This window comes from Acipenser ruthenus, chromosome 7 (assembly GCF_902713425.1).
Source record: "Acipenser ruthenus chromosome 7, fAciRut3.2 maternal haplotype, whole genome shotgun sequence".
Lineage (NCBI taxonomy): Eukaryota > Metazoa > Chordata > Actinopteri > Acipenseriformes > Acipenseridae > Acipenser > Acipenser ruthenus.
Window position 1 is genome coordinate 26,472,926 of NC_081195.1, and position 24,286 is coordinate 26,497,211.

Genomic DNA, 24,286 nt, shown 5'->3' on the forward strand with positions numbered 1-24,286 from the left:
TTGGGCCAGCTAAGAAAATGGTAGTCAAATAAAAAAAAGCGACAGTCGACCTCAGAAACTGGTAGTCCTGGTAGTAACTGGTAAACTGTGAAGTGATTGTGAAGCTGAGGTTTCAGACGGGCGGAAGTGCATTTTAGAACATTAATACATCATTTTTTAAAAAAGAAGTACAGTGCACAAACAGCACAGCATTACAAAACATTCCCAGAGTACCAGACATTATCAAATACAGGGTTTGAAGTGGTGACTAGTCAACCTGTATGACTATTTGACTCAAATTAGTGGTATCTAACTCCAGCCCTCATGATCTGTTCCAGTCCATATATTGCTTCTAACCAGATTTATTTATTATTTCTTAGCAGACACCCTTATCTAGGGCGACTTACAATTGTTACAAGATATCACATTATTTTTTACATACAATTACCCGTTTATACAGTTGGATTTTTACTGGAGCAATCTAGGTAAAGTACCTTGCTCAAGGGTACAGTAGCAGTGTCCCCCACCTGGGATTGAACCCACAACCCTCCGGTCAAGAGTCCAGAGCCCTAACCACTACTCCACACTGCTGCCCAGATCCTCAATGAGTTCATTGAACAGGTTGGCTGTCACTCATTTAGGAACTGATTGGGATGGACCAGGGCCAGTGAGTTGGGACCCACCGAGTGAGATGAGGTGTAACTTGAGTCCCTGATGTCATACCTTCCAGCAGTCTGGCAAAGGGCTCTGGGCAGGTGGAAGGGATGGGCAGGGTCAGCTTGTTAATGGCCACTCCGTAGGCCACAGCCAGGGCATCGATCTCACGATAGGGAACCTCCCCCGTCAAGAGCTCCCACAGCAGCACCCCGAAACTGGGGTGACAAAAACAGAACAAGGTCAAAATAAACAATCTGCTCAGACTCCAGCAGCAAACCTTTTCGTTAATGTTATTTTTCTTCTAGAGGATTTAATTACATTTTTGGGTAAATTGGTCCTATCTTAATGAAGAGGCATCTCAGCGCACTGAACTAAATGGAAAGGCTGGACGTGTACCGCAAGACAATCACGTGTCTCGCAAACCAGCATATTGTATTTGCTACCGCTATAATTAAGGCACAGAACAAAGATCTGGACACGCTGGAAAGTTTATAAGAGCCATTCTCTTTCTCCATATAGATACTACCAAGTAAATGTTGAGAAATGTACTGCCCAGTTGATTCGAGACCCATGATGTGTGATTAAAAATATGTTTAAAAATATACTGCTGCATTACGGACCACACAGGACCCAGTAAAGGTAATGCAATGTGTGTGCACTTTGCCTGGGGTTCTGGTCTCATTGTGCACATGGCTCCTTTACCTCCAGATGTCGCTGCTCTTGGAGAAGAGGGACAACTTGATGACCTCGGGGGCCATCCAGGCGTAGGTCCCCGCGGCACTCATCTTGGTGGTCCTGTGCCACTCGCGGGCCAGGCCGAAATCAGTGATCTTCAGGGTCTTATTGGAGAGCTCGTCATTCTCCAGCTGCTCCAGAATCAGAACTGCAAGACAACAACAGCCACACAAGGACTCTCAGCCGCACTGCTTTAAGGGGTAATCACATTATTTTAGTAAACCTGATAGCCAGTATTGCACATGGGGATACAGATACAGATAGCTATAAACGACAAACATAATGATACAAGTGTTAAGAGATCTAGCATGAAATAACTTATTCTTATTTCATTCTACTGGGTGAAAAAAAAAAAAAAAAAAAAAATATATATATATATATATATATATATATATATATATATATATATATATATATATATATATATATATATTCTACTGGGTGAAATTATATATATATATATATATATATATATATATATATATATATATATATATATATATATATATATTGTAACAAGCCAGGGAGGGGGTTGAAATCCTCCTTGCTAAGAAACGGGTGTCAATTGCTTCTATTTATTGGTTAATTATCCCCTGCACCTGGCTACCATTGTTAATTAGAGCCAGGTGCAGGGTATTTAAAGAAAGCAGCCAGTCTGTTTGAGGCTGCTGCTGTGTGAAGGAGTCTGATTGATAGTGTGCTCAATCATATCACAGCTACTGTGTATAGCCATTTTGTTATTTGTTAAAAACTGTGTTTTTGTTTTGTTTTGGTGTCGGGTAAACAGCTTAGCTGTCCTGGGCTAGACAGGGCTGTTAGTGCTCGAAAAGAGCTAGGTTTTAGTTTGTTTATTTTTATTTTTGTATTAAGCGTTCGTGAAAGCGCTGAAACTTCAAACCTGTGTGTCTGGGTCTCATTAAATGGGGCAAACGAACTGCAGAGGGTGCAGTCGGTTTACATTATATATATATATATATATATATATATATATATATATATACACACACACACAGAGACACAGTATCCACCACTTACACCATACAGGGTGATTTCAGGCAGCCGTTTATATCAGACAGGTAGCGTTTACTATTTGCCATTCACATTAATTTCAATAACAAAGGCATCATTTATACCGTGTTAAGCATGCCGTATATTTCAAGCAAACTCAGCTGTTTGGATCTCGTTATGTGCCATTGACATAGACCTAAATAACAAACACACTGCTTATACTGTAGTAATCGCTCTTACTAATCCACCAATCAGATGCTTTCACCTTGTTACCTTACCATTCACACAGATTTCAATACAAAAGGCAGCACTTTACTGTAGTAAAAGCTTGACAGATCGATCAATCAGCTGTTTGTACCCCTGTAATGTACCTTGGCTGTGTAAATAAAAATAACATTTTTATCAGTGTAAATAAAATGTCTCTGTTAGATGCTGTGCGCTTGCTAAAGCATGCTTGGAACTCTGTCAGTCAGCAAAGAATGCAAAGCTGGGGTTTCTGTCATTGAGGAGGAGAGTGCTGACGAAAATACAACTGAAAACCTGACAACACCAGAGCTGATAGAGTCACGTGAGTTGTTCAGTGTGTTGATACTGTAGCGGGGGGGGGGGGGGGGGGCAGCTGATTTGCAAGACAATTATTATTATTATTATTTATTTCTTAGCAGACGCCCTTATCCAGGGCGACTTACAGTCGTAAACAAAAATACATTTCAAGAATCACAGTACAAGTAATAACACAATTAAGAGCAAGATAAATACAATGACTTTGGTTCTAGCAAGTACAAGCGTGACAAATACGATTCAATAACAGAGCAGATAACAGTGTCAGTGATAGTTACATCAGGATATACACTACCGGTCAAAAGTTTTAGAACACCCCCATTTTTCCAGTTTTTATTGAAATTTAAGCAGTTCAAGTCCAGTGAATAACCTGAAATGGTACAAAGGTAAGCGGTAAACTGCCAGAGGTTAAAAAAAAAAGTTTAGGTTACCCAAAACTGAAAAATAATGTACATTTCAGAGTTATACAAAAAGGCCTTTTTCAGGGAACAAGTAATGGCTTAACAACTTACAGCTGTTCTGCAGCAACGGAAGTAAATTAAGCCTTGAAAGTTGATGCTAACAATTCCTACAGGTGTCCCAACTTTTGTTGATTACTTACAAACCCTCTGTCTGTATAAAAGCAGTGTTGGAACAGACTGTGTTACTACACCCTCTTAAGCATTATTTGGACAGTATTGTACTGCAGGAAGTAGTATATTGCTCTCATAATGGCGAGAAAAATGCAATTAACAAAAGAAGACAGACAGACCATTATAACCCTTAAAAGTGTAGGTCTTTCCTTTAGAGAAATTGCAAAGAAAGCCAAGGTGTCAGTGAGTACAGTTTCCTACACCATCAAAAGGCACTTGGAAACTGGAAGAAACTCTGACAGGAAGAGGTCTGGCAGACCCAGAGCCACAACAGAATCAGAAGACAAGTTTCTGAGAGTCAACAGCTTGCGTGATAGGTGGCTCACAGGACAACAGCTTCAAGCACAGCTTAACACTGGTCAAAGTAAGCAAGTCTCAGTTTCAACTGTGAAGAGAAGACTTCGAGCTGCAGGTTTGACAGGTCGAGTGGCAGTAAGAAAGCCATTGCTAAGATGGCAAAATAAGAAAAAGAGGCTTGCCTGGGCCATGAAGCACCACCAGTGGACTACTGAAGACTGGAAGAAGGTCTTATGGATCGATGAATCAAAATTTGAAATCTTCGGTTCATCACGCAGGGTTTTTGTACGCCGTCGAGTAGGCGAAAGGATGGTTCCTCGGTGTGTGACACCAACTGTCAAACATGGAGGAGGAAGCGTGATGGTCTGGGGCTCTTTTGCTGGATCCAGAGTCGGCAACTTGCACAGAGTGAGTGGCACCCTGAACCAAAACTGCTACCACAGCATTTTGCAGCGCCATGCAATACCCTCTGGTATACGCCTAGTTGGTCAGGGGTTCATCCTACAGCAAGATAATGACCCAAAACATACCTCCAGGCTATGTCAGAACTACCTTAGAAGAAAAGAACAAGACGGTAGGCTTCAAATCATGGAATGGCCAGCACAGTCTCCAGACTTAAACCCCATCAAGCTGGTTTGGGATGAACTGGACAGAAGGGTGAAAGCAAAGCAACCTACAAGTGCAACACATTTGTGGGAACTTCTGCAACAGTGTTGGGAAGAACTTTCCAAACAATATTTGATTTCCATTGTAGAAAGAATGCCACGAGTGTGTTCGGCTGTTATATCTGCAAAAGGTGGCTACTTTGATGAGTCAAAAATTTTGATTAAATTTTGTTAAACAAAACGATTCCATGATTTCTTTTTTATCTCCAATTGTTTATTTGTTCTATGCTTTAATTTCAGAGTACATTGAGACATTAAACTGCGTAAATTTCAATAAAAACTGGAAAAATGGAGGTGTTCTAAAACTTTTGACCGATAGTGTAATTAAATACAAAATACTACAGATTAAATAACACTTGACAGATTACAGTACTCTAAAGTACAGGATTAAATGCAGTAAAATAGGGGGCAGATAAGAGCAAGTAAAGAGCATTTAAGGAAGAATGATAAGTGTCCAGAGGGAAAAAAAAGAGTTGTACAGGTGCTGTCTGAAGAGGTGAGTCTTGAGGAGGTGCCAGAAGGTGGTCAGGGACTGGGCAGTCCTGACATCCACAGGAAGGTCATTCCACCACTGCGGGGCGAGGGTGGAGAAGGAGTGGGCTCTGGAGGCAGGGGAGCTTAGAGGAGGTAGAGCCAGTCTTCAATGTAGAAATAGACCTGATTATGGACTGGGGAAGGGGGTGGGAGTGCTCTGTAAATGAGGTGTGTTTGTAAACTGTGTTATTCTTCAGATCTGTTAGCGTTCACTGTGTGTTTTGGTGCTTGTGTGACAGAGACACTGCCTGTGTGTGAGTGCGTCACTGAGGTGGGTGGGAGCAGGTCTGACATGACCAGTCAGAGATAGGGAGTGTTGGACTAATGAGTGAGGAAGGGGGAGGGACTTGGGTGTGTGTGAGGAGATGACAGTTTGAAAGAGAGAAGCGGGATCTGGCGGTGGGAGAATTGAGAGAGAGAGTTGAGAGGTTGAGTTTGCGAGGAAGAGGAGAGGAATGAGAGCCATTGTTCACTAAAAGCTAAAAAAATAATAAATACAGTGGTTTCCTACTGCTTTGAACCGCAACTGTGGTCTGTCTGATTAAACCCTGGAAACCCCGCAGCTCAGCGCTACAGTATGTAAATAAATCCTGTTCACCTGCGGGGGGCGTATCAACTTCAATCTCCGTCTCGATCTCCTGCCTGTCACTCAGCAGTGAATGAGAATTTTGATTACTGTACTGGTGATTGGGGGACATTCTGAAATTTTGATTTTCAAAATCAATTATTGTAAGGTGACATTGGTTTTCTGTTGGGAAATATTTTTAAGAAAAATAAAAAACTGAAATATCTTGCTTGCATAAGTATTCAACCCCCACACATTAATATTTGGTAGAGCCACCTTTAGCTGCAATAACAGATATTTCAGTTTTTTATTTTTCTTAAAAATATTTCCCAACATAAAACCAATGTCACCTTACAATAATTGATTTTGAGTTTCAGTGTTTTAAAATAAAATATCAAACAGAACGAAATTTCAATGTACCATTTGTAACTCAGTAATATGACAGAATTGGTCAGGGGTCTGAATACTTTTGCAAAGCACTGTATGCACTGTATATACATTATATATATATATATATATATATATATATATATATATATATATATATATATATATATATATTGGGCTGTTCTGATTAACAGATGAATCAGACCGATTAATCAGCTAGAGTTGATCGCAGATGAATTTTTTTTTTTACGATTTAATCGTGCACAATTGTATTTTTTTATATAAACTAAAATCAACCAATAGAAGATCTACATTTTCTCTGCAGCAGTCCAATCATAAGTGAGCGGAGGCGGGGCATAAACAGTTGAATGTATTCTCTGCCTCGGCTGAAGGTCTTCAGTAAGTTTAACCAATGGGAGAGTCAAAGATCTGCCCCTTGTTATATAGGTATCCAATCATGAGTAAGCAGAGGCGGGACATAAACTTGAGGGTATTTTCTGTTTCAGTTGAAGGTCTTGGGAGTTTAGCTAATGGGAATGTCAAAGATCTGTCCTGGTTTTGTAGCTATCCAATCATTAATGAGCAGAGGTGGGCCATAAAGAATAGTTGAATAGTTGAATTTCGAGCGATATTGCTTATTATAGAGCATTATTGAGAAGTATATTGAGAACATCGAAGTAATATTTCAAATTACTTTTCACAAATAAAAAAATAATTCATCAGACAATGGAGACATCGTAGTCGATTTGGTTACGAATCAATTTTGAAGAACTTTCTCAGAAAAAATTGGAGATTGTTAAAAAGGGAGGCATATACCACAAATACCCGAACCGACACAGGAAGGGAAGGGATCTACTCGCCACTTCCAAAATGTAAATTATGAAAGGTATTCGTGGCTTACCGGTAGCTGTCAATTGAAAAATATTATACTGCTTTTGTTCAATACAGAAAAGGAGATATGGAACAGCACTGGCTACAGCAATCTAGGATGTCTATCGAAGTCAGCACAGAAACATGAGCATTCCCAAAGTCACTTGTGAGCCACTGTAACACTCAAAACATTTGGACAAACCCAGATTGATGTTCAACTGGATGAGCAGAAGTGTAGGGATACTATACATCACATTGAGCAAGCAAGAACTGGCTTTCAGAGGGCATGATGAAGGCACCAATTCCTCAAATAGAGGCAATTAATGTGGAATTACTTTCTACGACAGCATGTTAAGCAATAGCTTGTCAATAGCCACAGTATTCTCGGGTACCTGTAACAAGATTCAGAACGACTTCATCTCTTCGGTGTCTCAGGTTTTGCTAGATGCAATAAAAGGAGAAGTACAGGAAGCGAAGTATGTAGCTGTAATGGTGAACGCAGCTCAGCTGTCTCGTGTTTTCAGGTGTGTGACTGACAGTGGCCCGAATGAACGGTTGCTCTGTGAAAATTGTTACATTTACTAAAAAATAAAAATAATAATAATAATAATGTTTTTAAAAAGACTCAATTCCCATTTGGCTTTAGATTCTATTGATTTAGAAGTATTACTATTATTATTATTTATTTCTTAGCAGATGCCCTTATCCAGGGCGACTTACAATTGTTACAAGTTATCACATTATTTTTACATACAATTAGCCATTTATACAGTTGGGTTTTTACTGGAGCAATCTAGGTAAAGTACCTTGCTCAAGGGTACAGCAGCAGTGTCCCCCACCTGGGATTGAACCCACGACCCTCCGGTCAAGAGACCAGAGCCCTAACCACTACTCCACACTGCTGCCCCTACTATGTAGGACAGCCACTCGGAATCATACTGTTCAACATTCTGGAACATTGCTAAGCAGATGCAGTTCTTAATATTGAGAGTCTCAGATTCTGGAGATATAAGGGGGTGTCTGTCTGTCTGTCCATACATACGGCCATCTGTCTGTCACACTTACATTTGTTCATATAGCTGGAGAATAACTTCTCAGTAGTGTTCTGTTGATATCTGTCATGATCATAAACTTCATCATCACACTAGTTTTGAACAAACCACATTCAACTAAATGAAGACACTCATATGACTTGTTGAAACATCAAACGTTGTACTTGGTGCTTTTGCATTTAGTTTTAGAAACAGGCAGTATACAGTAGCCTCTGGTTTGTATATGTTTAGGGATCCAGTGGAGCTAGGCTTTTGTTTTGTTATCACACATTGCAAACTGTGTTTAAAGGGTCACTGGTCCTTTTTAAAAAAAAATATTATTACTTTTAATGAAATGCTTTGGATGCAAACCTGAACTAACTGTTTACTTTTGTTTAATAAACAAGGCGGCAACACTACTTTACCCAACGTGTGACTCAGATGTCTCTCATCGTTACACTACACCTCCAGTCCCAATGGTGACACAGGACATTATCACCCTGACAGCCTGACAGCAGCACTGCATCGCAACCTTCACTCTTATTATTAGGTTAAAGAAAGTTCTCAGTTTCCACTCCTTACTCGCAGGAAATCTGTTACACTTGCACTTCCTAGGTCACTTCACCTTGGCAGTGTATTCGGGGTCAAAGCATGCTACTGGCTGAAAGCATGTCAGTCGACAGGAGAAGCAGCTGGTTGGTTAGTGAGAGGAAAGAAGCTATTGAGGTGTGGGGGGCAAATTCACCCTCCAGGTGAAACGAAGCATGGCTTTGAAACAGAGAGTCACTGAACTTAGTGCAGCACCAGATCTCACACTTTAAAATACAATGTTTCCAAACTGCACATCTGAGACCTATATACCGAATGGAAGTTCCCAACAGGTACCATTCATGGAATTATTGTGTTACAATCACCTTAAGCAAAGGCTGTAGTACTGGTCCCCTGGTACGTTTGCTTTTTTGCAGCTTTCCCTTGGCTAGGCTATACTATGCATTTACCATTTGTCATGTTTTTTTTATATGCTTTACTTTACCTGTCAGGGTTTTACAATGCTTACCTCTGCTTTACCATGCTTTCACTGTGCTTTATTACACTTTTCTAAGGGGGTATAGGGATACATGCACTTGCTCTCTCTTTTCTAGCCTCCCTACAGGTTCTGCAGAGGCTCGGTACAGTAGATGCCCTCTCTCCCCAGCAATCCCACAGTACAGTACAGGTAAGAGAGCACTCTTTCACTACAGCACATGCCGTCCAGTCTGCAGTACAAGCAAATATTTAACCACAGCCTGATAAAGATCTGCACTATATTTGCATTCCAGTTCTAGTCTATGTAGAGATCTCTGGAAAATAATCTATTCCTATACTGTATCTCAATATCCTTATACAGTATATATTATTTCACATGCAAAGCATGGCAAAGTATTTTATGTATAGTAAAAACTTGATAAAGCATAGATTAGCATTGTAAAGCCCAGAAAGGCATGGTAAATCATATTAAAAAACATATCAAACTATGGTAAATGCATAGTATAACCACTGCAAAAACCATGCAAGATTAGCGTGTAAATTACTGTGGTAAACGTTTATACATGTTCCTACAGTTGATGCTGTATGTGAGCACTAAATTAAAATAAAAAACAAGCCCCAAATGTGTCCAGAATCAGCCATCCTTCTCGCTATCCTGAAAGCTGCAGGGAAGCTGTAAAAGGGAGGAGGCTCTCTTACTGCAGGCTGTGCAATAGGAGTCAAGCTCTCTTTTACTGCAGGCTGTGCAATAGGAGTCAAGCTGGGACACCAAAGAGCAGCTGGGAAACCGCAGGGTGCTGTACTCGCCAGAACAGCGTTGTCTTTCCAAAAAGGTGTACGATGCCCGAGACACACAGCTATGAAAATGAGCAGGTATCACATCACCCTTCATTGAGGGGAGTGTGGGAACCACAGACTGATCAAATCTCCCTTCATTGTGGGGAGTGTGGGAACCGCATAGACTGAACACAGCCATGGAGCCGCTGTGACTGTATCTGCTTGAAACTCTGTGAAGAATCTGCAACGATATCTCCTTGCTGCACTCAATGCTACAAAAATTCTAAAGGGTGCATGAAGGAACTTAAGGCTAATAAAACATAAATGTTTCATTTTCTTCAGCCCTAAGTGAACCCATAAGCAAAACTACAAAAACTACCTGAAACTCAAAAAAGGCATTGAAATTAAAAAGTAAATGAAACTTAAATACTCTCCCAGCCCAGACTCCAATAATGAGGCTCACAGCAATAATGAAGCAGCAACCGAAATATTACAGTCACACCCTTTACTGAGGCTCAGTTTCTATTTGATCCTGCTGGAGTCACAGATGTCCCTGAAGTGTTGCTCAGTGGACAAGCATGGTGTAATACGCATTGAATTACACAAAACACATCAATAGCATGAGGTTCAGCGTTTAAATTACAGATTGTAAACCGAAACCATATACTCTCAAGACCAAGAAATGAGCCAGCCCATTCAAACATAGGCGTACTGGTCAGTAATGCGTATTATTCTTGTCTTACATTTCCCTAAAATAATCAGCACAGACTGTACTGTATGAATGGTGTTCAAGTGCTATCCACTAGGAAGAGCTCTGTCCTTATAATTACTGCATGTGGTGTATTCTGACACTGTGGCTTGGGCAGCTTCATCATATATTCAGTGTAGTTATGCACTGAAACTGCAATAACAGGTCTCCAAAGGGACTGACATTTTGTGCTTCTAAAAATCAGACAGCTACTTACAGGTGCACCTGTCATTCGCATTCATTGGAAAAAGGTACAGCTATTCCGGTTCATGTCTTTGAGTGAATAACTATCAGCATGTTCTGGCTGCCATGGTGCTGCAGTTACCAGGCATGTGTGAATGTACAGTAACTGTGTGGAATTATTTTATTGTGGTATTGTTATTATATTTGATTCTGTATGGACTATTTAGGTCTCTCTTTGTATTAATGCTTACACTGTTGAGATGTACCTGTGCTGGCCCTGCGGGCACAAAGTGAAAAAACTAAAGTAATAAACTAACATTTTATTTTGTTCTTAAAATAAGTGTGGGCATTGAACGGTGACCAAAGCAGCTTTTTTCACATGGACTCCTTTCCAATAGGCTGTTCTATCCTGTGGGACAGGCAGCAATTGTCCTCTATTAATCTCTCAACTTCAGGGTCTCTGAAACAGAGGTTAAACAAACTAGTTTAACACCCTCTCAATGTGGGCCGGTGGTCGGTCGTGGTTTCGGGTGCTGATTTTATTTTGGCCGGTGGTCGAGCGTGGTTTGGGGTACTGATTTTATTTTGGCCGGTGGTCGGTCGTGGTTTGGGGTACTGATTTTATTTTGGCCGGTGGTCGGTCGTGGCTTGGGGTGCTGATTTTATTTTGGCCGGTGGTCGGTCGTGGTTTGGGGTGCTGATTTTATTTTGGCCGGTGGTGGAGCATGGTTTGGGGTACTGATTTTATTTTGGCTGGTGGTCGGTCGTGGTTTGGAGTCTGATTTTATTTTGGCCAGTGGTCGGTGATGGTTTGGGGTGCTGATTTTATTTTGGCCGGTGGTCGGTCGTGGTTTGGGATACGATTTTATTTGGGCCGGTGGTCGGTCGTGGTTTGGGGTGCTGATTTTATTTTGGCCGGTGGTCGGTCGTGGTTTGGGGTGCTGATTTTATTTTGGCCGGTGGTCGTTCTTGGTTTGGAGTCTGATTTTATTTTGGCCAGTGGTCGGTCATGGTTTGGGGTGCTGATTTTATTTTGGCCGGTGGTCGGTCGTGGTTTGGGATACGATTTTATTTGGGCCGGTGGTCGGTCGTGGTTTGGGGTGCTGATTTTATTTTGGCCGGTGGTCGTTCTTGGTTTGGAGGCTGATTTTATTTTGGCCAGTGGTCGGTCGTGGTTTGGGGTACTGATTTTATTTTGGCCGGTGGTCGGTCGTGGTTTGGAGTACTGATTTTATTTTGGCCGGTGGTCGTCGTGGTTTGGGGTACTGATTTTATTTTGGTCGGTGGTCGGACGTAGTTTGGGGTAGTGACTGTATTATGCACGTATTTCCAGCACTTATTTATCGACTTCATTTTCCAGTAGGATTCTCAGAAGGAAAAGCAGGTAGCTCTTTAGGATGGGTTAAAACCCCCTCACATTTAAACAGTGTCTCTTCTGGTAGGTTTTTGTCTGAAAACCTGGTTTGTTTTGCACTGGTACCTGTTTTTCATTCATTCCTGTATTCCTCAGTTCATAAATGCACATAGTTATTCCATCAGTTTCATCCAATAATAGCCTTATCTGTTTCAGTTTAAATGTCATTTCCTTTAAGCCCTGTGTTTATTCAGTTGCAGTAAAGGGGTTATGGCACGTGTGCTCACATGACCACTTAAAACATAAGGAAAAATGACTTTTTGTTCAGATTGAATTATCACTGGAATATATTTAGTTTGTAGTGAAAAGAAAGAATATGGTCTCTACAAATGGAAAAATACTTTGCAGCTGTTTGATTTCAAAACCCTATTGTTCTGTTGTTATGGGATGAGGAGGGTGTGTATACAAGCTGGCAGTTTCTGGTTCCCAGGGGAGGGGAGGGGAGGTACTGGCACCGGATAGTGAAGCACATGGGCAGTGGCAAACGAAGGTACTGGTATTGTTAGTTTGAGTGCTGTCTTGTTGTTTTACTGTGATTTAAAGGTCTTCTTTTAAGCTCACCTGTGTGCAAGAGGTGAAGCAGTGGGGCCAGTTCCCACAAAAACCTAATTAAGTATATTTTTTCAAAGAAATTTTGTCTGTCCGGGTGTCCATATACTTCTACCCATGTCAGTGAGCAAGGACTCCTGAGACCCCTCTGACAGCCCTCCTTACACTGCTACCCATGCCAGCGAGCAAGGACTCCTGAGACCCCTCTGACAGCCCTCCTTACACTGCTACCCATGCCAGTTAGCAAGGACTCCTGAGACCCCTCTGACAGCCCTCCTTACACTGCTACCCATGCCAGTGAGCAAGGACTCCTGAGACCCCTCTGACAGCCCTCCTTACACTGCTACCCATGCCAGTTAGCAAGGACTCCTGAGACCCCTCTGACAGCCCTCCTTACACTGCTACCCATGCCAGTGAGCAAGGACTCCTGAGACCCCTCTGTCTGACAGCCCTCCTTACACTGCTACCCATGCCAGTGAGCAAGGACTCCTGAGACCCCTCTGTCTTACAGTCCTCCTTACACTGCTACCCATGCCAGTAAGCAAGGACTCCTGAGACCCCCCAGTCTTACTTGTATTGATAAAAGGAATTGTGCTCCCAGGTTACTGGCTGGTAAAGGGATTGCAGAGAGTCTCTGTATGTTGAAATGCCAGACATAATCCAAAGCTGGTTTCATTTAATAATTAAAATGACTACAGTACATTTAAGTTACAAAGTATGTCATTAAAAGTTCCCATTATTGAAATCTATTAGTTACCAGTTGGCATGCATATGTTTGCATGTGTTGGCCACCCTGAATGATGTTCGAAGCTTGTATAGAGTAAGAGACACTGGACCCAGGCCAGCCCTGACTGATCTGAGCTGCTTTCACGCAGCAGGATCAAAGATTCTTAACCACGCCTTACACACCTTTCACACAAGGACCCACAACTCCATGAAAACTGAACTGCATGCTTAGATTTGTGCAACTTCTGGACACTAAATAGTTTGAAACAATGAACTTTTTCAGTAACCTTACACAATGTAAACATCAATCTCTCTTTCCTGCTTTCACCTGAAGAAGAGACCTTTGAGGTCTTGAAAGCTTGTGATTACAGTTTAGTTAGTCCAATAAAAGGCATCACGTCTCCGTTTTGTCTATCATCTCTGGACTGATACAGCTACTATTTCATCTATCAGTAACTTTACAGAAATAATGAAGATAACTATTAGTTTCAGTGTTTTATAAACTGACCGACAGTAAAAATGGGGAATATGATTATATCTTGGAAATCTTTGTATGCAAATTCATGTGGTCACTTTGTAAACTATGCAACAGCTTTGTGCAACTCTTCAGTAACAATCTTATATTAAATAACACTACCACCAGATGTTTTATTATCCTTCATTGTACTTGAAAAGGGGCACTCTCCCTGCATCACTGCCCAGACCAGGTTAAAACCTATGTGACCACACATTCTGACTAATACATTTTCCTGTCTATTTGTGTTTGGCCCCTTCCTTGTGAGCAGGCATGTGACCACTGCTTCGTTTGCATTCATTTTAATTTTAGCAGGAAGCTGCACAAAGAGGCACATATTGGTGTGGGCTTCCTCCTTCTGATCATTTACACAGAGTACGAGGACATGATCGCTGTCTCTGAGACAGGAGCAACGCTCACCCCACAGCACTGAGACAGGAGCAACGCTCACCCCACAGCACTGAGAGACAGGAGCAACGCTCATCCCTCAGCACTGAGACAGGAGCAACGCTCACCCCACAGCACTGAGACAGGAGCAACGCTCATCCCACAGCACTGAGACAGGAGCAACGCTCACCCCATAGCACTGAGAGACAGGAGCAACACTCATCCCTTAGCACTGAGAGACAGGAGCAACGCTCATCCCACAGCACTGAGTCAGGAGCAACGCTCATCCCACAGCACTGAGACAGGAGCAACGCTCATCCCACAGCACTGAGACAGGAGCAACGCTCATCCCTTAGCACTGAGACAGGAGCAACGCTCACCCCATAGCACTGAGAGACAGGAGCAACGCTCATCCCTTAGCACTGAGAGACAGGAGCAACGCTCATCCCACAGCACTGAGTCAGGAGCAACGCTCATCCCACAGCACTGAGACAGGAGCAACGCTCATCCCACAGCACTGAGACAGGAGCAACGCTCATCCCTTAGCACTGAGACAGGAGCAACTCTCATCCCATAGCACTGAGAGACAGGAGCAACGCTCATCCCTTAGCACTGAGAGACAGGAGCAACGCTCATCCCACAGCACTGAGTCAGGAGCAACGCTCATCCCACAGCACTGAGACAGGAGCAACGCTCATCCCACAGCACTGAGACAGGAGCAACGCTCATCCCACAGCACTGAGACAAGAGCAACTCTCATCCCACAGCACTGAGACAGGAGCAACGTTCATCCCACAGCACTGAGACAGGAGCAACACTCATCACACAGCACTGAGACAGGAGCAACTCTCATCCCACAGCACTGAGACAGGAGCAACGTTCATCCCACAGCACTGAGACAGGAGCAACACTCATCACACAGCACTGAGACAGGAGCAACGCTCATCCCACAGCACTGAGACAGGAGCAACGCTCATCCCACAGCACTGAGACAGGAGCAACGCTCATCCCACAGCACTGAGACAGGAGCAACGCTCACCCCATAGCACTGAGAGGCAGGAGCAACACTCATCCCTTAGCACTGAGAGACAGGAGCAATGCTCATCCCACAGCACTGAGTCAGGAGCAACGCTCATCCCACAGCACTGAGAAAGGAGCAATGCTCATCCCACAGCACTGAGACAGGAGCAACGCTCACCCCACAGCACTGAGAAAGGAGCAATGCTCATCCCACAGCACTGAGACAGGAGCAACGCTCATCCCAAAGCACTGAGACAGGAGCAACGCTCATCACACAGCACTGAGACAGGAGCAACGCTCATCCCACAGCACTGTCTCACACTCTCCTCTCATAAAACCAGGAGAATCTGTATTAACAGAGGCAGGGTGTTTCCAATGGACAGTTTGGAAACACCCTGCAATGGAGTTTCTCATTCGTAATCTTCATTTTTATCATCTGAAACTAAGGTATTGACCTGAAACTGCAAAATGAAGTGGTGTACTCTACCTTCACCTGGCTTTGAACTGAACTGCTTTGCTCATTCCATTCAAATCACGTGACAACCTTTCAACTCTGCCAGCCCCGCCCACTCCCTGTCTATTTAAAAAATACAGTACAGAACATGATTTAAATGGAACGAGGAAGGAATGCTCTAAGCAACTCAAAGCCAGATAAAGGCAGATTTAGAGAAAAATTATAAATGACGTCAGTACTGGAGCAACATAACCCAGAACCACTCCTAATATTTACAAACGCCATAAAATTGTAATGGAAATGCAAAGTGGGTGGGGCGACTCTATAACAGTTTCTTTACTGCCTCTCTCCAAATTCGTACTGTCCAGTTTCAACCAATTTGTTGATATTTACCTGAAGTCTGAAATAACATCTCAATGTCAGAAACGTCCTGTGAATAATAAAAACAGGCCCTGCTTTGAGAACCATGTCAGCGCTGTGTTATCAGGTCACCCCACTCGGTCCCAGTGTATTTCATAATCTGCTGAGCTGCACTCTGCAAGAGGCGCACATTCACATCTTAGATAGAAGCTGCCACATGCCTCTCGCATCAGGATGGTTGGCTGCATGTGTTCGTAAGTCACATCTGCCTGTGTGTGTGTGCGTGCGTCTGTGTGTGTGCGTGCGTCTGTTTAAGTGCTTGTGTGTGTGTGTGGGCGTGTGTGCTTGTGTGTGTGTGCGTGTGCAAGTGTGTGCTAGTTTGTGTGTGTGTGTGTACTTCCTCACTCTTCTAGAGAATTACAGCCAGACCAACTTGTGAGGAGATTAACTGGTCCTCGGTAACTTTACTATCCGCAGCCATGTGATAGACTAGAGGCAAAATAGGCAGAAGTATGGTGTAGGGAGGGTCAGAACAAAAGAAAAAAAATAAAATAAGCATTAAAACACAGAAGATAAACAGCTCTGTCTGTTTTTGCCGTGTAACAAAATATAGTGCTAGGTAACAGTACAATAATGTACACCCCTTATACAGGTTTACCATAGTAAAAGCATAGCAAAGTGTAATAAAGCACAGTGAAAGCATGGTAAAGGATAAGCAAGTTTACCAAAATCCAAAGCATCACTTTGATCCTGTTTTTTAATGTGAATCCCTACTGTCCCGCACATCACTTGCCATTTTAGAATCTTTCATGCAAATTCTGGCAATGTGGTAAATCGTTGCAAGGCAAAACGTGTTATTATTTTATTTCTTAGCCGATGCCCTTATCCAGGGCGACTTACAATTGTTACAAGATATCACATTATTTTTACATACAATTACCCATATATAGTTGGGTTTTTACTGGAGCAATCTAGGTAAAGTACCTTGCTCAAGGGTACAGCAGCAGTGTCCCCCACCGGGGACTGAACCCACGACCCTCCGGTCAAGAGTTCAGCGCCCCTAACCACTACTCCACACTGCTGCCCCATTACTGCTGGTGTTATGAGAACACTGATGTGGGTTTTTGGCTTCAAATTCATCTGCAGCAATGTTCATTTCAAATATTTCAGACAGTTTCTCCGCCGCACTAAAGAAAATGATTATTACTTCATAATAATCACAATTACTCCATACCGCTGATTTCACATTGCACTGCTAAGGTTTTCTCTCGTTGATCAACGAATGAGCACTGACATAAATCAAAATGGGCGGAGATTTGTGACTCATGAAAAAATGAAACCTGATCAGAATGAAAGCTCAGCCAATCAACATGCAGTGATTATACTGCCGTTAACGGTGGCCAATAGCAGCTTTCAGAAACAGAAGCAGTATGAGGAAACAGAATGCAAGCAGCATGAATTGTGCTGAAAGAAAGTGCATTTGAGAAACGTTGAGCCAGTGGACTGTGTGAGTGGATGGAATGCATCCGTGCTGGTTAAATAAGTCCCAGTACCCAGTACTGGCATCAAAATAAGTCCCAGTACAGAGTACCGGTGAGTACCGGCAGAATTTCACCTCTGAGTGTAACCATGGGTAAAGAATAGGAAACCTGCAAAATGACTGTGGTAAACTTCTATAAGGGAATACATTGTAATAATTAAAATCATAAGGAAGATGCAAACATAACCATATTCTGTATGCAATATTGTAATACTTTATATTCTGAATATCTTAGTATTCAGTACAGCTGCTGTCAACCCTGGTTCTCAAGGATGGCTCATGTCAGACTAAAATGTCTCAGCATGTTGTCTGTATCACTGATGTGACCAGAAGTTAAAGCAGTGTAAGGGTTAATTTTTACTTGACAACACCAGTAATGGAATTTAAGTACAAAAAACCCAAAATACAGCTGTGTAGCAAACATCAAGACAAGACTCAAAGTGTACTGTCTTTATGCAGCTCTAGCCTCAAAATCACATATCAATTTAGCATGCAACATATTGCTGACCATGGCATATGAAGACAATATCTCAAAGCGCTCTTTATGATCTGGAAAGCATGTAGCAGTTTCCACAACACTGAGAATCTGAAGTTCAGCTGAAATGGTTTTTGAGATTGTAGCTATAGAAGATGCAGCAGCAGGTTTGTACTGTAATCGCACAAGCTCCCGTCAAGGGGATGCTAAATTATACGTATATTATTTGCAGTCCTATTTCATCCCAAACACAAAGATGTGAGGTCCTCAAACAGATGCTCTACTCCCTCTGTAAGTGTTTTTGTTATCTCCTTCAAGATCTTCAAGGATCACACACACACACACACACACACACACAAGCATGACAGCGTCATTCATTTATTCACGGTTGCAAATTCTAAATCTGTCTAAAAACATTTCACATGTACAAAAAAAAAAAAGCTAGCATAAAGGGACCAGCCATATAAAGATGTGATCTCTACAACAGTTATTTACAAAGAAAAGGTTTGCCCTGTTAGGGTGTAATGTAAATGTGAACTTGGACCTGGAATTAGGAATTGTTTAAAAGGGAATGGGAATTAGAATTGGAAATGGGAATTGATTCTAAAAAGGAACTGGAAATGGAATTGGAATTGATTCTAAAAAGGAACTGGAAATGGAATTGGAATTGATTCTAAAAAGGAACTGGAAATGGAATTGCAAAAAAGGAATTGACCCTGACCCTGATTGATGAATCAGAATCCAGAAGCACTCAACATAATTGCAAACAACATAGAAAGGCAAAGGAAAGGTGAACACTTAGTTCATGAGTATAAAATGCAGTTTGATATTCATTAAAACAGCTCTAGACTGTTCGTACAGAATCAAATGACATTCTAGAACGGTTTCTTGAACCTCAAACTATTTCATTCATAAATACTGTAAAAGTGTGCTGGATAGAAGGCAAGAGTATTTCTCTCTACAGATAATGTATGCTGTGTCAGCTTTATTTTTAGTATTTCTGAGAGATTTCATTACTGATGGTACTAATTATATATTTTTTCTAACTCATAATGAAAGAATGCATTTTGTCCCGGTGCTAGTATGCTGTGCACAGTTTTCACTGAAAATGGAGTTGTGAGAATTCATAAGAACATTTACGAACGAGAGGAGGCCATTCAGCCCAGCTAAGCTTGTTCGGCCCCAAGTAGCTGATTGATCTAAAAACGTTGTCACGTTGGGTCTTAAAGGATCCTAATGATTCAGCATCCACAACATGGCTAGGTAGCCCATTCCAGCCCCTCACCACTCTGTGTGAAGAAGTGTCTCCTTCAACAACATGACTAGGCAGCCCATTCCATCCCCTCACCACTCTCTGTGTGAAGAAGTGTCTCCTTCAACAACATGACTAGGCAGCCCATTCCATCCCCCTCACCACTCTCTGTGTGAAGAAGTGTCTCCTTCAACAACATGACTAGGCAGCCCATTCCATCCCCTCACCACTCTCTGTGTGAAGAAGTGTCTCCTTCATCAACATGACTAGGCAGCCCATTCTATCCCTTCACCACTCTCTGTGTGAAGAAGTGCCTCCTTCAACAACATGACTAGGCAGCCCATTCCATCCTCTCACCACTCTCTGTGTGAAGAAGTGTCTTTCTGTCCTAAGTCTCCATTTCCAGCTGTGTCCTCTGGTCCTGGTTTCTGTACTGCGTTTAAAGAATTGGTCCGGGTTAACTATGTGAACTTCTTTACAGAGTTTAAACACTTCACTTATGTCCCCCTTATTTTTTTGTTTCAGACTAAGTAGATTCAGCTCTTTCGGTCTATTAATAAGGGCTGGGGAGATAGTGAGTATTGGGAATGCTTTGAGAACTCTAATGTCACCTGAAATACTCTTGTCACAGTAACAACAGCCTCTTCTCCCTGTATCCTCTCCCTCAATTTGCATAGACTGAAAGCTAAACAAATTAGACACACTTCAAAAGCACACTGCATATTTTTAGTCCAAACATTTCCATACGCATCTCCGAAAACAAATGGCCAGCTTACTTTGTGTTGTCCGGACATCATGTGGCTCTGTTGTGCAGTCAGTTCGAATACAGGATTATGTCTGGATTCCCTGACGGGTATTACAATTCGCCTATATTATTACTTTCTTCAGTTGCTAAGGGAACTTTTCCAATTAGCATGTGTGTGCTTGACGGAGATTGTGTGAAAGAAAATTAACACAGAATTAGATTCTGAGTATACTGCTGACAGCGATGCCACAGTTGAATGGACTGTGATATTACGCGCATGGTTCCAATGATATAATTTGCATTATTAGAAACACATTCTTTACACCACCCATGTGGTTACATTTCTTTAGTTATTTTTATGTTACTGTATGTCATGAAAAGTTAGTCACCAGATCTTTTTTTTTATTGTGACAGACAATACATTCTATTACTAAGCATACTGTGTATCATTTAAAACAAGCTTGATTTACAAAACAATGATATTCACAGAATACCAAATATTTTAAGATGGAAGTAAACTTTGATCCTCATTTTGGATCCTTGGATATTTTTTTACAGGTATTCTAAAAAGACAAGACATGGGGGTCTGATTTTCCGCTGTGGGTATATTGCCCATGTAATCCATTCACTATGGAGAGGACAGTTTGCAAGTTTCCCATAGAGGAAACTACAGGCCCATGTCTGAAGAAAGCACTTCTCTAAACCCAGCTCACCAGTCAAAAGCTTCATACTGCCTACTCCGTACTGCCTTGTAAAAAGAGTACTGGACAGCACTTCACGAGTAGCTATAGTATATTCTTACTGATCTCTTATTTCTAGGAAATGCAAACATTTGTGTTCATAAACATGTCGGGAAAGTCCCTGACGTTCTGTACAGTGTTTCTGTCATGGGAGGTGTACAGCAGGCAGAAGGATAAGAAACTCCCCTAAGGGCTTGTTTACTATCACTGCACCCTGGCACCGCCCACAACACAAATACCACATGCCATGGATCGTCATGCCCTCTTTTATCAATTGGAAGAGTTCCAATACAGAGGTGCTGAGCGTCCCTGTGAAAAAGCTGCTGCAGCTGTTTTCAGTGTTCCAGCAACGATCCCTCCCTCATGAATAATGGAGTAGCATGGTGTGCTTCTGAAATATCACAATTACTGTATCTCAAACATGTCTTCTCTCTCAGTACAGATGGACCAGCAGAGTATAACTATTAACCTGTCCCCCTGCCATTAACACATTGCAAGTGTATGTAAGAAACACTGCATTTGTTCCACGTGGCATTTTCACTAGGCAAAGTGTTGCAGGGGGCAGGTTAATGTTTACCTGCTGGTGTATGAGATCCTTTTATTGATCACAGGAGTTTTAAAAAGTCACCTATGCATGTAAATGAAAGCAAACAATTTTTATAACAAAAAAACTCGAGAGATTTACTGCATTTTAATACAGCACAGTGTCATTTTGTGATGTTAGAAAAAATAATGTTTTGTGCTATTTACTGTGAATGTGATCACACTTACACTCCTTTGGATGGTTCACTGCTGTCTGCACCCCTGTAAATGTACTCAGATTATTCTTGTCGTAGATCGTGCGGATGCCCACGTTGTATTCATGGGCCAGTTTTGCTGCTTGTTCTCCCTTTTCAAGACATTGTATTATATTTAGCTTTGTATCAACAGAAAGAACAATTCGTTTTCTCTTGTACTTTATTTATGCTTTTATTGTTGCTGCGAGGACGGACCGAGTGGTTGCCATAGAGAAAGAAAACCACGCGAGGATCTGCACGGTTGTTCGGAGTTCTACTGTATAACAATGGGCAAAGCAGAGTTAAACTATTGTGTGAAACTTTTCTAAGGGTGACTACTACGATTGCTAACATACCACTGCACTACAAAAGCCAGCAGTCACTCCCTGCCAAGTTTATGACGTAGCTTGGTCCTTGTTACTACTACTCCCAACTGAGGTTGTCAAACACCAAGAAGTCAATTATTTATTACCAGTACTTCAATAATAAGCCATTCAACTGCACCGAATTTCATGGCACCTAAGCCACATAACAGCAGTGTGCTGCTGCAGTAGTACCACACAATAAGAGCTATTAACATCATGAAGATGAAAATCAACAGCATGACTTACATACAGTACAGTACAGTACATCCCCAGCTTGCACATGTAATAATGTCAGTGCGACAGACGCACGGACAGGTTCCTGCACAGATTCTGCTACTCTCAATTGTGCTGCAGAATGTTGTTGTAATCACAATAGATTTAGCGGTTATCTAGATATATGTAAAGAAGTATGTACTTATGGGCAGCTCCAGATAATAATGGGTACTAAAAATGCCCTGTTTGATTTACTTACTATGCACTTTATTGTGTGACATAAAGTAGTAGAGTAGTTTACTGGGCAGTAATTCAGTAGGAGTTTCTAGGCTTGGCTAAACAGGTTCACTAAGTGTTTTCCTAATCGCTCCGCTCAGGAGGGAGATGTATTCCTGGAGGAATACACTCAGACAGATTGGGCAAACAAGAGGGGAATGAACTCCCGGACACAACGCTAGGCTGCTAAACCTCTTAAAGGTGCAGTCTCTTTTTTCTGTCCCTTTCAGGTGGGCCAAATGACCTTTTCTTGTTCTTGAATTTCTTATGTTCTTATGTATCAGCAGAAGCTGATACTCTCAATATCTTCTGCTAAAATAAATGTTTCATGACAACTGGATAAGCGGTTCTGCAAATACAGTATATGGAGATTGTGAAGCACGAGATCCATACAACTGCCTTGACTAACTCCCCTTCACAATGGATTTCATCCCCAGCGCAGTGAGGGGTAATCGCTGTTCTGAACCAAGGCTGTCCCACGGATGGCTTTTGAGTCACTGAGCTCCAAAGCATTTTGATTTAGAAGAAGGGCATCCCATTGAAGGCTCTTAATGGGTTTGAGAATTAGTGCTACTTTGGTAGAAGCAAGTACTGTCCAGTCAAAATGCAGCGATACACATGTTTATTGGGCACAAACTACTGAAGCTGTTTCTTTGTACAGTCTGGTTAAACCATACCTATATTATTAAGTCTCTTTTCTTAAAATGAACTCTCTATCATTAAGGCAGCTACTCAATTTTAGTCCGTCCTTCAGATAAGACGTAAATCCGAGGCCCTATTGGTAATGACTCTGCAGCAGCAGTAAGTGATGTATAGTTCACTCCCTAGTCTCTGCAAGTCGCTTTGGATAAAAGTGTCTGCTAAATGACTCATTAATAGTAAATTACATGTACTTAATGTTACACTTTCTTTTTTGCCTTGTCACAGTGCTCCCCTTTTATAATGCTTTCTGTCCTGCCTCATAACAAGAACACAAGTGCTGATGTAATGGCATTATGGGAGCCATGACTGCCTTATAACCTGTTCCGCAGTATAAAGGGATGCCTTATAAGGGGCGGCACTATAGTAATATATACATTCTTGTATGGTTCTTTAAGAACACCCTGGCCATCGGTATGCATCTTTACCAATAAGGCTGGACAGCTCTGTACAAAACTATGAAGCGTCTCTGAAACAGAGCTGCCTCCTGGCTTTCCCTTCTCAGAGACAGCTGCGCTCCAGAGCGCGGGGTCTCCACTGGTCCAGTGTTTGTGTTTCTGTACAGACACCAGTACCCAGCTGACAAGCCCTGCTGGTGTGAGCGATTGCAGCTGCAGAAAGAACAATGAGTTCAGCCACAGACGCTGCCAACAGCTTTGCTGTCATTGTTGGGGTCAGCTACCCAGCATTTGTTTGTGTGTGTGTGTGTGTTTGGAGAATGTGTGAATGGCTATAATCCTTCAGGAGACAACTAAGTAACTGGTACACCAGCAATGTGAAGACGGCCAACAAAATAGAAGATATAAATAAATCGGATGTCTCCATTTATTTAAAATAATTCAAATCATCATTTCATCCTTATAAAAAGTAAAAGCAGGACACAGATGATTTTATGTGAGTTGTATCTGTCTCTTTATAACAATGTGTATCCCTACATGCCAATTTTGATGATACACTTCGAAAACACAGGAAACGGTCTACCACCGCGTATAATACTTTATTTTTTTTCAGTTTGCTTGCTTAATGTTTACTGTTTTATCACCATAGAGTTTGTTTTTCTATAGACCTTTTTTTGTTGTTGGTGTTATTGTTGATTTGCGATTCGTGGTTATATTGAATTCTAACA

At 41.8% G+C, this 24,286-nt stretch overlaps 1 protein-coding gene across 1 annotated transcript in view; it reads right to left on the reverse strand.

Annotated features, from left to right (window-relative positions):
- Positions 1-24,286, reverse strand: part of LOC117416186 (mitogen-activated protein kinase kinase kinase 10-like) — a 47,605-nt gene that overhangs the window by 14,783 nt on the left and 8,536 nt on the right. Inside the window, exons 2-3 of the mRNA XM_034027262.3 lie at positions 1,339-1,519; positions 703-851 (exon numbers count right to left, since the gene is read on the reverse strand). Of these exons, the coding sequence (XP_033883153.3) occupies positions 703-851; positions 1,339-1,519 (330 nt within the window). The remainder of the gene's footprint in view (positions 1-702; positions 852-1,338; positions 1,520-24,286) is intronic.